The sequence below is a fragment of the Mytilus californianus genome, unplaced genomic scaffold, assembly GCF_021869535.1.
Source record: "Mytilus californianus isolate M0D057914Y unplaced genomic scaffold, xbMytCali1.0.p SCAF_1, whole genome shotgun sequence".
Classification (NCBI taxonomy): domain Eukaryota; kingdom Metazoa; phylum Mollusca; class Bivalvia; order Mytilida; family Mytilidae; genus Mytilus; species Mytilus californianus.
The window spans coordinates 2,511,678-2,526,843 of NW_026262581.1; the positions used below are offsets into that span (position 1 = coordinate 2,511,678).

The window sequence follows — 15,166 nt, forward strand, 5'->3', positions numbered from 1 at the left end:
TTCAAAAATTCTTTGACTAAATCTTTTAAAATTTAGTTATTGTTATAGATACTTAGAGCTTTGTCTATGTGATAACTTGAACAGGCTTAGATGAAAATCTTGCGATACTTTGAAGAAACAAGACAACAACCGTTTGAAAGTGGATTTCTGGAAAGTTATTGGAGTTACCACAAGATGCTATGGTTTCATATTAAATAAGGTTATAATCTCATAAACATATTTCTTAATTTATTGACTTCATGATTTCTGCCTACCCACCCCTGCTGAACAAATGTGTGTTTACTTATATATTCTCTTAAATTCCAATATTATGTCACTTATTATAAATAGGAGGTCAAGATTGATTTTGGCCTTTCCATTTCTGAACCCTACAAAAATTTTTTTTTTCTTTATGCCCCGCAACTAAAAGTTGGGGAGCATATTGTTTTACCCCTGTCTGTCCGTCCCATTATGGGTATTTAGTTATTTCACATAATTTTCTCCTACAGTTTGAATGCTAGGAAGTTTTCACTTTGCTGGCTGTTTGTACATATATTGAAGGTGTGCATGTGGTCAGGGTTTTGATTTTTATCAATATTTGCTCTTTTGGGAGATAGTTGAACTTTGTCATTTTTGGAGTATAAGAGATGCTCAAACCATTGTGGTGACGTCAGCCTATTCATTTACCGTGGATTCTTTTTCTAGAATCAACGCTTCCTAAATCTGCCGCTGAAATTGACTCACCAAATTATATTCAATTGTTTCCTTTGTGTGCCTAATTTCATTAAGTTTGAATTGGCTAATTTACTGATTTCTGTTCACTAATGGAATTAATTTAAAAACTTACCTTTAATTTTTGTAATTTTTATATGCCTTCACTGGGAATCGAACCCTTCCTTGAAATCTGTTATGTGTGACTGACATCAACACACCGACGAAACCTCTCGGCTACCAATGGGTTACACTATAGATGTTTATTTTATATATTTAAATGAACATCTGATATACATCGGTTCATAGGACACACAGGGCTTGTACCTTTATATAGACACAATAGGCAGTCGTATAGTATGAGTTGGTAGCCGAGAAGTTAGCATGGTTAAAATCAATGCGTTAAAGATCGGGATTTGTCGGTTTAGGTTCGAATCCCTGTATTCTCTCTGTTGTTCCAATTCTTAAGCCATCCTTGTTTTTTTCTAATTTTGCAAGTTATAGCAGATATTTTTGTAATAATAGCGAGTTTTACCGTTTTTATACGACCGCAAAAAAATTTTTGTGGTCGTATATTGGTATGACGTTGGCGTCGTCGTCGTCGTCATCGTCGTCGTCGTCGTCGTCCGAAGACACATTGGTTTTTTGCACTCTAACTTTAGTTTAAGTGAATGGATCTCTATGAAATTTTACCACAAGGTTCAATACCACAAAAGGAAGGTTGGGATTGATTTTGGGGGTTATGGTACCAACAGTAAAGGAATAAGGGGCCAAAAAGGGGCCAAAAATAAGCATTTTTGTAACTTCCAGACATAACTTGTGTGTAAGTGTATGGATCTCTCTGACATTGTACCACAAGGTTCCATATCACAAAAGGAATGCTGGGATTGATTTTGGGGGTAATTGCCTCAAAATTTTAGGAATTAGGGGCCAAAAAAGGGGCAAAAAACAAGCATTTTTCTAGTTTCAGGACAATAACTTGTGTGTAAGTGTATGGATCTTTCTGAAATTGTACTACAAGGTTCCATATCACAAAGGGAAAGCTGGAATTGAGTTTGGGGGTAATTGCCCAAAACGTTTAGGAATTGGGGGCCAAAAAGGGGCCAAAAATAAGCATTTTTCTAGTTTCCAGACAATAACTTGTGTTCAAGTGTATGGATCTCTCTGAAATTGTACTGCAAGGTACCATACCACAAAGGGAAGGCTGGGAATGATGATGGGGGTAATTGCCTCAATATTTTAGGAATTGGGGGCCAAAAAGGGGCAAAAAACAAGCATTTTTCTAGTTTCAGGACAATAACTTGTGTGTAAGTGTATGGATCTTTCTGAAATTGTACTACAAGGTTCCATATCACAAAGGGAAAGCTGGGTTTGAGTTTGGGGGTAATTGCCCTAAACGTTTAGGAATTTGGGGCCAAAAAGGGGCCAAAAAACACATTTTTATACGACCACAAAAAAATTTTGTGGTCGTATATTGGTATGACGTTGGCGTCGTCGTCGTCGTCGTCTGGCGTCGTCGTCGTCATCGTCCGAATACATATTGGTTTTCGCACTCTAACTTTAGTTTAAGTGAATGGATCTTTTTGAAATTTGACCATAAGGTTAAATACCACAAAAGGAAGGTTGGGATTGATTTTGGGGGTTATGGTACCAACAGTTAAGGAATTAGGGGCCAAAAAGGGGCCAAAAATGAGCATTTTCTAGTTTCCAGACAATAACTGTGGAACGGTGTATGGATCTCTCTGAAATTATACTACAAGTTTCCATACCACAAAGGGATGGTTAGGATTTGCTTTGGGGGGTTATGGCTCAAACCGTTTAGGAATTAGGGGCAAAAAAGGGGTAAAAACAAGGTTGTCCTGGTTAATGGACAAATACTTTAGTACAAAACATAATTTAAAGCAGTGTAAGGGAGATAAATCAAATACATCATTGAAATTATCTCCCTTACACTGCTTTTAAATTATGTATAAAGTAATGGTTAATGAACAATAAAGATAATCTAAAACAGTGTAAGGGAGGTATTCCAAATACAACGTTTTGGTTACTTCCCTTACACTGCTTTTAAATTATGTTTAAAGAAATGCATATTTATAAAGGAAGACCAGTAAAAATATCTGCAAATGTTTTCATCTTTTTTTTTTACAAAAAAATCCATATGAAAGATTTGACACTATATTTTTATTAATTCTATTATAAAATAGATTAAGTTAGCACTATGGTAAATTTAAATGGGTAATTATGGTTGCCAACTCCATTGGAAATTTGAATTGAGATTATGACCATATCTTGAGGGAAAGAATTTTATTGGGGGAAAAAGGGGGGGGGGATAAAAAGAAATTGTGGGGGGCCAATTTTTTCTCATTTCAGATTTCAGAAATTAAAAAGAATTATTCTTCAAATATTATTTTTTTTTCAAATTTCAAATATTGAAAAATTTCAAGAAGTAATCTTTAATTGCACAGTATGGCGCATTAGATTTGTAAAATCTTTGATCACATTTATTTATTTGTTATGCCGAATCTAACAATGTATTTAGATTTTTAATTTTGGGTCCAGTTTTCAAATTGGTCTACATTAATGTCCAAAGGGTCCAAAATTAAACTTTGTTTGATTTTAGCAAAAATTGAATATATGAGGTTCTTTGATATGCTGAATCTAAACATGTATTTAGATTTTTGATTTTTGGCCCAGTTTTCAAGTTGGTCCAAATTGGGGTCCAAAATTAAACTTTGTTTGATTTCAACAAAAATTGAATATATGGGGTTCTTTGATATGCTGAATCTAACCATGTATTTAGATTTTTTATTTGTGGACCCCGTTATCTAATTGGTTCATATTGAGGTCAAAAGGGTCCAAAATTAAACTTTGTTTGATTTCATCTAAAATTGAATTATTGGGGTTCTTTGATATTCCAAATCTAACCGTGTATTTAGGTTTTTAATTTTGGGTCCTGTTTTTTATATTGGTCTACATTGAGGTCCAAAGGGTCCAAAATTAAACTTAGTTTGATTTTGACAAAAATTAAATTCTTGGGGTTCTTTGATTTGCTGAATCTAAACATGTGTTTAGATTTTTGATTATGGGCCCAGTTTTCAAGTTGGTCCAAGATAGGGTCCAGTATTTAAACTTTGTTTGATTTCAACAAAAATTGAATATATGGGGTTCTTTGATATGCTGAATCTAAACATGTATTTAGATTTTTGATTATGGGCCCAGTTTTCAAGTTGGTCCAAATTGGGGTCCAAAATTAAACTTTGTTTGATTTCAACAAAAATTGAATATATGAGGTTCTTTGATATGCTGAATCTAACCATGTTTTTAGATTTTTTATTTGTAGGCCCCGCTATCAAATTGGTTCATATTGAGGTCAAAAGGGTCCAAAATTAAACTTTGTTTGATTTCATCGAAAATTGAATTATTGGGGTTCTTTGATATGCCAAATCTAACCGTATTTCTAATTTGGGTCCCGTTTTTTAAATTGGTCTTCATTGAGGTCCAAAGGGTCCAAAATTAAACTTAGTTTGATTTTAACAAAAATTGAATTCTTGGGGTTCTTTGATATGCTGAATCTAAACATGTGTTTAGATTTTTGATTATGGGCCCAGTTTTCAAGTTGGTCCAAGTTGGGGTCCAAAATTAAACTTTTTTTGATTTCAACAAAAATTGAATATATGGGGTTCTTTGATATGCTGAATCTAACCATGAATTTAGATTTTTTATTTGTGGGCCCCGCTATCAAATTGCTTCATATTGAGGTCAAAAGGGTCCAAAATTAAACTTTGTTTGATTTCATCAAAAATTGAATTATTGGGGTTCTTTGATATTCCAAATCTAACCGTGTATTTAGATTTTTAATTTAAAGTCCCGTTTTTTAAATTGGTCTACATTAAGGTCCAAAGGGTCCAAAATTAAACTTAGTTTGATTTTAGCAAAAATTGAATTCTTGGGGTTCTTTGATATGCTGAATCTAAACATGTGTTTAGATTTTTGATTATGGGCCCAGTTTTCAAGTTTGTCCAAGTTGGGGTCCAAAATTAAACTTTGTTTGATTTTAACAAAAATTGAATATATGGGGTTCTTTGATATGCTGAATCTAACCATGTATTTTGATTTTGGACATTGGACCATAATAGGTAAATTAAAAAAATTCAAGTTCTTAGACCACATTCTTTCTGTGTCAGAAACCTATGCTGTGTCAAATATTTAATAACAATCCAAATTCAGAGCTGTATCAAGCTTGAATGTTGTGTCCATACTTGCCCCAACTGTTCAGGGTTCGACCTCTGCGGTCGTATCAAGCTGCGCCCCAGCGAAGCATTTTATTCTAGTTTCCAGACAATAACTTGTGTTCAAGTGTATGGATCTCTCTGAAATTGTACTGCAAGGTACCATACCACAAAGGGAAGGCTGGGATAGAGTTTGGGGGTGATGGATCATAAGGGGGTTCAAAAAATTTGGGGGGGGGATTTTTTTTTTTTTCCTTTTTTTTCTTTTTTCCTTTTTTTTTCTTTTAAAATTTTCCATTTTAAGTTGGTTATTTCTGATTTATATTTAAAAGCAAATAATAATGATATGGTAAATTGCTTATTTCTTGACCAATTTCAATGGGGTTTTATTCTTGAATTCTTGGGGTTCTTTAATATGCTGAATCTAACCCTGTATTTAGTTTTTGGATTTTGGGCCCCGTTTTTAAATTGGTCCACATTGAGGTCCAAAGGGTCCAAAATTAAACTTTGTTTGATTTCATCAAAAATTGAATTATTGGGGTTCTTTGATATGCCGAATCTAACCGTGTATTTAGATTCTTAATTTTTGGTTCCGTTTTCAAATTGGTCTACATTAAGGTCCAAAGGGTCCAAAATTAAACTTAGTTTGATTTCAACAAAAATTAAATATATGGGGTTCTTTGATATGCTGAATCTAACCATGTATTTAGATTTTTGATTTTTGGGCCCAGTTATCAACTTTGTCCACATTGAGGTCAAAAGGGTCCAAAATTAAACTTTGTTTGATTTCATCAAAAATTGAATTCTTGGGGTTCTTTGATATGCTGAATCTAAACATGTATTTAGATTTTGGATATTGGACCATAATAGGTTAATGTCCAATTTAAAATTTTTAAGTTCTTAGACCACATTCATTCTGTGTCAGAAACCTATGCTGTGTCAAATATTTAATCACAATCCAAATGCAAAGCTGTATCAAGCTTGATTGTTGTGTCCATACTTGCCCCAACTGTTCAGGGCCCGACCTCTGCGGTCGTATCAAGCTGCGCCCTGCGGAGCATTTTATTTTATATATTATTATCAGCTATTTCACATGTTTGAAACAAAAATGATTACATTCTATTTGTCAATTTTTGTTTTATAAATATAGTATGATTTCATCTGTTTTACTACATAATTTTACAAAGGTTTGTTCGCAAATTCCTATGCGAGAAAATCGTGATGTGCCTAGAGTGTTAGAAAAGTTTCGATAACATACTTATTATATATGCTTTTTGGTCGGGTTGTTTTCTCTTTGACACGTTCCCCATTTCCATTTTCAATTTTATTAGAAATAATTTCGAATATGTCTTATTTTGTATAAACAGATAATATTCATATGCCTGGTAATATAAAGATCTTTAAAGGTAGAAGTGATATATTTGTATTTTGTTAACCAATTAATTGTGATCTGAGATTTATCAATGCATCGTTGGACATGATAACATGGTTATTTAAACTCACTTACAATACCTTCTAATTAAGAAAAGGCTTTAATTTTGAAAAGAAATTAACACAATAGTTTAAGTTATAGATACAATGGATAAGCGTAGATTCATGAAAAACAAACCATTCGCCCTCCGGGCTCATGGTTTCTTTTTCAAGAATCCACGCTTATCCATTGTATCTATATAACATAACATAGTTATTCCGCATAACTCCTACAGTTTAAATGCTAGGAAGTTTTCACTTTGCTGGCTGTTTGTACATATATTGAAGGTGTGCATGTGGACAAGGTTTTGATTTTTATTAATATTTGCTCTTTTGGGAGATAGTTGAACTTTGTTCTTTTGTAGTATATACTCGCATAAGAGGTGCATAGAGTTTTTTTACTTGATCCTGTTTATTGATTCAGATTTGCAAATATTTTCATGCAAGAAAATCCGGTTTGCTGTCAAACTGACAGCCTCTTGTTTGTTAAGTGAAATACTCACTTTTTATGAGTAATAGGATGTAACTATATTTGGAATATGGGTTCCTTGCAACGTCTTCATGTCCGTCGGGTAGTGTTCACCTGACCTCAACCTTGTTCCATGGGTCAATGATCAAGTTTAAAGTTACTTGGTCAAGTCTATCTATATCTCAGATACTATAAGCTATTATAGGTCATCTATATTTGGTGTATGGAATGATTGTACATTTCCAACTGTCAGATTTCATCTGACCTTGACCTCAGTTTCATGGTTCATTGGACAATGTTTAGTTTTTGTGGTTTTGTCTATTTCTCAGATACAATAAGCAATGCAATAGGGCCACTATATTTGGTGTATGGAATGATTGTCAGGTGCACATGTTTGTCTGGCAGGTTTCATCTGACGTTAACCTCATTTTCAATGTTCATTGGACAATTATAAGTTTTCATAATTTTGTCAGTTTATCAGATACTATAAGCAATAAGACCACTATATTTGGAATGATTGTAAGGTTACATGTCTGTCTGACATGGTTCATCTGACCGTGACCTCATTTTCATAGACATTGATAATGTTAAGTTCATGTAATACTTGTAGTAAAACCTTCATATTACAGACTTTCAACATGAATTCAATGATAAATCAATCAGGCGAGACATTTCAGCATGTGCACTCTAGTATTGATATATTTTAGATTTTAAAATATTTTGGCCTTAAGCATCACTGAAAAGACATTTATTGTTGAACTGCACATCTGGTGCAGAAAAAGTTGTTACTATTAATGTTATTAGTTTGTTAAAAGAAATTCCTAGTCTTCAACATCATCATCTTTAGACAAAATGATTAAATGCTATCAAATATTATTGGATATTGCTTGTTCCTTATGCACCCCCTCCCTGCTTTCTTAGGACTTGCATTTCAAAACTGCTAAGTCTTAAAAGTCCTAGTGAGAACCCTGTATGGACAGGTCTGAGATGAAATGTTTCAGTCTTATGTAAATGATTATACTCTAGAAGTTGTTTTGTTACATAAATTTAGAGTGATTTCTTACCTTATGCCCATAATTAATGCTGATACATGTATATAGATGCTTCTATTTAGATATTATCCAAATATCTATAAAAACATGAATATATATCTTTTCAAAGAAAGGGATCTGTCAATAACAATTCTATATAATGTCTGTTTACTTATGGATTAGTGAGATTATTACATGAAATTAAACTTGAAATCTGCAAAGAGATTAAGCTTTTAAATACAGTGTATGTGTAATAGAGGTGTTGTATTGCATCATACTCTGTACAAAGTGTGACAAAATTAGATCTGGAAAAGGATTATTAATTACATTGTGATCATAGACATAGTATGTCTCTTTTGACTGGTGATAGGAAAAAAGAAGGTAAATAGATAATGATAGTGAAATCTGAAAGCTTGTTTTTTTTTATCTTTTTGAAAAAAATTGAACCAATTGAAACCAAAAGATGATAATAGAGTTTCTTTCATGGAATATAAATGTACTCTTGTGGTGTTTATCAGACCAGTATTGCACCAGCAGCTTAACTTTACTCCTACATACAAAGTTAGTATAAACATGTAGGAATCTGTTATATAATCCAGAGTACCAGTATATATACATGACATACATTGTATTGAATGTGAAATATGAGTAATGACCACATTTTGTATACATTTCTGACATCAGACTCGGACTTCTCTTGAACTGAATTTTAATATGCGTATTGTTATGCGTTTACTTTTCTACATTGGCTAGAGGTATAGGGGGAGGGTTGAGATCTCATAAACATGTTTAACCCCGCCGCATTTTTGCGCCTGTCCCAAGTCAGGAGCCTCTAGCCTTTGTCAGTCTTGTATTATTTTTAATTTTAGTTTCTTGTGTACAATTTGGAGTTTAGTATGGCGTTCATTATCACTGAACTAGTATATATATTTGTTTAGGGGCCAGCTGAAGGACGCCTCCGGGTGCGGGAATTTCTCGCTGCATTGAAGACCTGTTGGTGACCTTCTGCTGTTGTCTGTTCTATGGTCGGGTTGTTGTCTCTTTGACACATTCCCCATTTCCATTCTCAATTTTATGTATCTCTATTGTATAGCACAGTCTGAATATTAACATTTACTCAGATTTTTAGTTCAAACAAACATACCTTATATACATCTAGGTCATAACTTATATACATCTAGGTAATTTTGATAAATTAGAAGGTTTTCAAACTTTCTCATCACTTGGATTGAATGCCTTTTCTTTGACAAAGATTTTCATCCACATTCAACTCTAAATATTTGATGTACTAAGCTCTTTTAAAACTTTCAAAATTGTAATTGAAACTCCTTTCTCATGCCTTTTGTTCATACTATTCTTTCACTAAGTATGAGTTATAAAGATCTCACGGAAGAACCTCTGTGTCATTTGACAAATTTGTAGCATGGTGGGAAATTGTTTATAGCAACTTGGTTCATAAATATTTACAGTTAGAAAAAAAAACCTATTCTTTCTACATGGTAAAATTGTAAGATCCACCTATATTAACATTTTGAATACCATTAACATAAAATTTGGTACAGTGTTATTATGCCCCCTCCGTAACGGAGGGGGCACTAAGTTTTACCCTTGTTTTAACGTATGTACGTATATCGGTACGTCCCAAAGTTGGTTTCAGTTCTCTTACTTTAGTTTTCCTCAACCAAATGTTATGAAACTTATACACAATGCTTATTTCTACAAAACACAGATCAAGTTTAAATTTTGGTGGTGTCACTTTTACCGTTCTAGAGTTATGCCCCTTTACAAATGGAAAAAAAGTTGAATTTTTCGTTTCTGTTCTCTAACTTAAGTTTGCCTCAACTAAATGATATGAAACTTATACACAATGCTTATTACCACAAAACACAGATCAAGTTTGAATTTTGGTGGCATCAGTTTTACTGTTCTAGAGTTATGCCCCTTTACAAATGGAAAAATTGCTGAAATAGTCAATTCTGTTCTCTGACTTTAGTTTGCCTCAACCAAATGTTATGAAACTTATGCACAATGCTTATTACAACAAAACTCAGATCAAGTACAAATTTGAGTAGCGTAACTTTACAGTTCTTGAGTTATGTCCCTTTATAACGTTAAATGCAAGTGGGGGCATCATCTGTGTCCCATGGACACATTTCCCATTTTTTTTTTATACGCCCGTTTAGGGGACGTATTATGGTATACCGCTGACCGTCTGTCCGTCCGTCATCAACATGTCAGACATTAATTCAAAAATGCTTAAACCAATTTGCATGAAACTTTGGTGAATTGTTTATATCTATTGACGTGAGCTCCCTTTCCTTTTTTTATAAATTTCAGATTTACCATTTCCGAGTTTTGGGGTTTTATTCATTAAAAAAGGGGGGATTTTCCAGTTTTCGGACAATAACTCAAAAACAATTTCACCAATTTGCATGAAACTTTTGTGAATTGTTCATATCTATTGACTTGAGCTCCCTTTTGTTTTATATAAATTTCGGATGTACTGTTTCCAAGTTTTGGGGTTTTATTCATTAAAAAAGGGGGGATTTTCCAGTTTTCGGACAATAACTCAAAAAACATTTCACCAATTTGCATGAAACTTTTGTGAATTGTTAATGTCTATTGACGTGAGCCTCCTTTCATTTTAATAAAATTTCGGATTTACTGTTCCTAGTTTTGGGGTTTTATTCATTAAAAAAGGGGGGATTTTCCAGTTTTCAGACAATAACTCAAAAACAATTTCACCAATTTGCAAGAAACTTTGGTGAATTGTTTATTTCTATCGACATGAGCTCCCTTTTGATTTTTATAAATTTCAGAATATATATTTATGGGGTTTTATTCATTACAAAAAGGGGGATTTTCCAGTTTTCGGACAATAACTCAGCATTTTTTATGAGACTTTTGGTAAATTGTTTATATCTATTTTTGTAAGCTCCCTTTTGATTTTTATAAATTTTCGATTTTACATTTCAGAGTTATAAGATTTTATTTGTTTATAGTCTGACAACAGATTTACTAAGTATTGCGTAACAGCACAGTGTATTGCACAACAGCAAGAAATCTTTCATATAACCAATTTCAAGTTCTTTGACTACATTTATTCAGAAACCTATAATATATCAAATATTTAATTACAATCCAAATCAGACCTGTATCAAGCTTGAATATTGTGTCCATTTTTGCCCCAACTGTTCAGGGTTGGACCTCTGCGGGCGTATCCAGCTGCGCTCAGCGAAGCAGTTTATTTCTACTTTATCATATTTCTTGACCTTCAGGACCGAGGGTGCAGATAAATATAGATTGTGACATTGCCATAGCTTGCATTGGATTCACTGAAACCATTGACCACCAAAGTCTTAAGAGAATAAAATGTGGTTTTGGCTTTAGAATACCATTCCAACCAAAATCTTAATTTATTTTAAGGTTTTCCCAGTTTTGTTCTATACTGTGGCCTTCAACCAAAAGAACTTATTCCAGAATCTTACATTCAGAAGTTATATACTTTAAGGATGTTTGCAAAGATCTCTATTAGTGTAGAAAGGGTTAGAAAGACAGACCACACCTCCAAAATTATCTGAACTCTTTTCCAAATAATCCATGCATTTATTGATCAGATTTTTGGTACATAAGTTTACAATGCATGGTGACCTATAGATTAAAGTATGCGTTTCATTTAGGTTTACTAACTTTTGATGGAATCGTAGCTCTTCGACTTATAAGTTGATACACCCTACACACCCTAGATCAGTCATTTTTTATATAAAAGGGAGATAACTACACCAAGATTCTAATTGAAGAAAACAAAACAAACAGGAGTTATCTCCAGTTCATTGAAGGCATTAGTTACTTTACTTGCTTAAATGAATGTTAAAATTCTGACATTTTTTTTATACTTTCAGCTGGTTCAATAGATTTTCTAATTTTATCCATGAATATAATTTGTCCTGACCTAATAATTTTCTGAGAAAGTTGTCATAATAGATCATGATTTACTATGCAGGAAACCCACAGATAGTTATACAAATCAGATTATATAGGATAATTGGTTATACAGGATTTGGTTATAAATGACTTATTTTATCAGCTCAAGCCAAGATGTCATTTTTCATTTACTTATTGTGCTTACTTCTAGTGGCCAAGGATTTTTCATTAGTTGCAAGATTTTTCTATTTATAGATACATTGTACTAGTGAATCACAATATGATTTCAGACACACTATTAAAAAATTAGCCAAAAATCTTACAATTTACAATAAATTCAGTCAAGTAAGATATATTTATTTAAATGATCATGAATTATAAAGGAAATTATGGTTTGTGAATTTTATTAAGCAATATTCAACAGAATGCGTTATCTATGTATACTGTAAGTGAACTCAGCTTAACTTTTAATCTGCTTGAGTTGATAATTCAGACAAAAGTTTTTTTTGTGTCATATTTTTAAATAACTTTTTTGTAACTTTATAAATAACTTTTTTGTAACTTTATTTGTATGCAATACAGGTAATTTGTGAGTCAGCATTTATCGAAGTTTGAGCACACTTGGATGCCTTCAGTAAAAGCCTACTTGGATGCTCTAGTTTAAGTCTATATACTTGGATGTCTTCTAATAGATATAAATGAAACACCCACCTTCGCCTCTTATCTCAATGCTATTATAAATTGTAATGGGTAAGATCTGAATTGGCAAAGTAAAGAAAGCTATTTTTTGGCACTTGTATTTTGGCATCTAATAATCTTTCAATTAAGTGTGCAGTGTTTTAGTATACATAGTATGTAAAATCAAACATTAATAGATTTATTGAGATTGTCTTAAATAACACAACATGTACTGTTGACAAACAACACATAAGTGTGGCAAGGAAGAGTTGAAGGTCAATATTCAGGTTATTAAACAGTCTTTACATTAGGAAGTGAGTTGAGGTGAACATCGTTAAGGATGAACTCAGTAGAAGATCGTTGGTGGGGGTCAGGTAGGTCATATTTGTATTTACATATTTTTGAATACATTTTTTATTATTATTTAATGCAAGTTATTTAACAAACAAAATTGTGCATAAATGTTGATAATGTTTCTTAAATTTTTTCTTTGTGTTGTATGCTGGCCTTGAAACAGTTTATCCAAAAACTTACTGGCCCATAACTTGTTTTACTGACCCTTCAATAGTTTCAATGGTGAAAAGCTTACTAGTAGTACTTAGGTAATCCATTCAAATCTTAATTAACTCAACTAAGCATACTCTTGAGGCTTTCCTTCAGATAAGATAATATTTTTTTACCTGATTTTCTGATATTTTGTGAAGATGAAGGTCAGTGTCTAGTTGTTGTTCATTTGATAATATTGAGTGTTGTCTTCTTCAAGATAAGAGAGTAGACTCCTTAGGTATGAGTGTGAAACTTCTGGGTGTCTAGTTGGTGTTCATTTAATAATATTGAGTGTCTTCTTCCTCCAGATATTTTCTAGGTTTGTTAGTTTAGTGTCTAGTTGGTGTTATTTGATAATTTTAAGGTTTGTTCATTTAGTGTCTAGTTGCTGTTATTTGATAATTTTAAGGTTTGTTCATTTAGTGTCTAGTTGCTGTTATTTGATAATTTTAGGGTTTGTTCATTTAGTGTCTAGTTGATGTTCATTTGATAATTTTAAGGTTTGTTAGTTCAGTGTCTAGTTGGTGTTCATTTGAATTTTTAAGGTCTGTTAGTTTAGTGTCTTGTTGGTGTTCATTTGATCATTATAAGGTTTGTTAGTTCAGTTTAGTTAGTGTTCATTTGATAATTTTAAGGTTTTAATTTGATAGTATTGAGGTCTAACTGTTAATATTTGGGAAATCACCATGGTAATTATTCTGTTGTACCTGTAATTTGATCAAATATACTTACTAGCATAGTTTTTCTCAGTTAGAAAATAGTATGTTAACACCTTAGTCTTCACCATCAAAAGTCAGATGTTTACCTGTAGAATCTCTAATCTAAGATTCTGATATCAGTTCTATAGCAATATTACCCAAAGATTGTTTGATCTAGTTCTAATGTTGTTTGTTAAAACATGTTCTTCATGATAAATAAAGTCTTTTTCATATTGCAGCTGTTTGCAATTTTGGGTGCTTAGAAGAAGACATTTCAGAAGTTTTATTTCAAGTGCTGCTCAGTATAAAAACTAAACATATACATAGGAAACCATAATGCTTTCCTATTTGCTGCTGACACAGGATGAGTCATGGACATGTTTAATTTCTACTTTCTTTTTGGCTAATTATTATATATTTAATTGATCCAACTTTTTGTGTACTATACATATGTGGATATCTATTTTTCTTTTTTTTCTTTTTGGGCTGCTTGTTTGTTATCTATATCAACCACACTTGCAATAAAATGCATTAGTATTAAAAAAAACAACATACTATAGATTCTTTATCTACGTATTCTTTAAGAACTTAAATAGTTCTCGTGTAACTTTTTTTTTTTTTTTTTATCTCATTGTTTGTATTGTATTATGAAAAAATTATTGATGTTGTAATGTTTATGCCCTTTATGGCCCATAATTGGAAATAAAATATCTTATCTTATCATAGTACACCCTCAATGTGTACTTCTTTTTTACCCATAAACCCCATCTTTCTCTTTCCACCTTTTGTCATTCAAAAGTAGAAAACTTTAATACTATACAAAAATATTCACTACCTAATAGAATTCTTTTATTTGCATTATGTAATTTCACCTCCAACCTTAGTATATATAGTTACTATTATCCAACTTGGATTAACTTGTTACCTTTTCTTTTGCATACATTTAAAGTACATGTATACAAAATCAAATATCTTAAAACTATATTTCAACACCAAAAGATTTGGGGATTTTTTGTTTGTTTATAATTTCCAGATGTGAATTAAATGTAATTTCAATTATAATAATACAATATGATTTATACTTAGATTTGCTTCAATTTGAACAAACTAAATGTTGAATCCATGTATAATTCAATACAATAAATCATCCTTTTATGTTTGTAATGTATATTGATAAGATTAAAGAAATGGTTACTTATATTTAAGAACAGGACACGGAAGAAAACCTGACCATTGACTTGTACAGTGATCTTCTTTTAGTTTAACATCCTGCAATAACCACAAAGTTAACTTCAAATATAGGTCTAGATTTATGAATAATTTATTTTCAACATGAACTGAACCATCAGTTTTATATTGATGTAAAACCATTTGATATGGAACATTACTTCCTTAGTCAAGTGATCCTTGAAAAGAAACTTAAAAAGCTAA

General features: G+C 32.1%; 1 protein-coding gene across 17 annotated transcripts in view; it reads left to right on the forward strand.

Annotated features, from left to right (window-relative positions):
* Positions 1 to 15,166, forward strand: part of LOC127732102 (6-phosphofructo-2-kinase/fructose-2,6-bisphosphatase-like) — a 67,514-nt gene that overhangs the window by 10,253 nt on the left and 42,095 nt on the right. Inside the window, exon 1 of one of the 17 annotated variants that reach the window (XM_052241618.1) lies at positions 12,582 to 12,865. The exons of the other annotated variants lie outside the window; for them this stretch is intronic. Within the exon in view, the coding sequence (XP_052097578.1) occupies positions 12,832 to 12,865 (34 nt within the window). The 5' untranslated portion in view covers positions 12,582 to 12,831. Of the gene's footprint in view, positions 1 to 12,581; positions 12,866 to 15,166 lie in introns of those variants that run through there. 17 annotated transcript variants of the gene reach the window in all.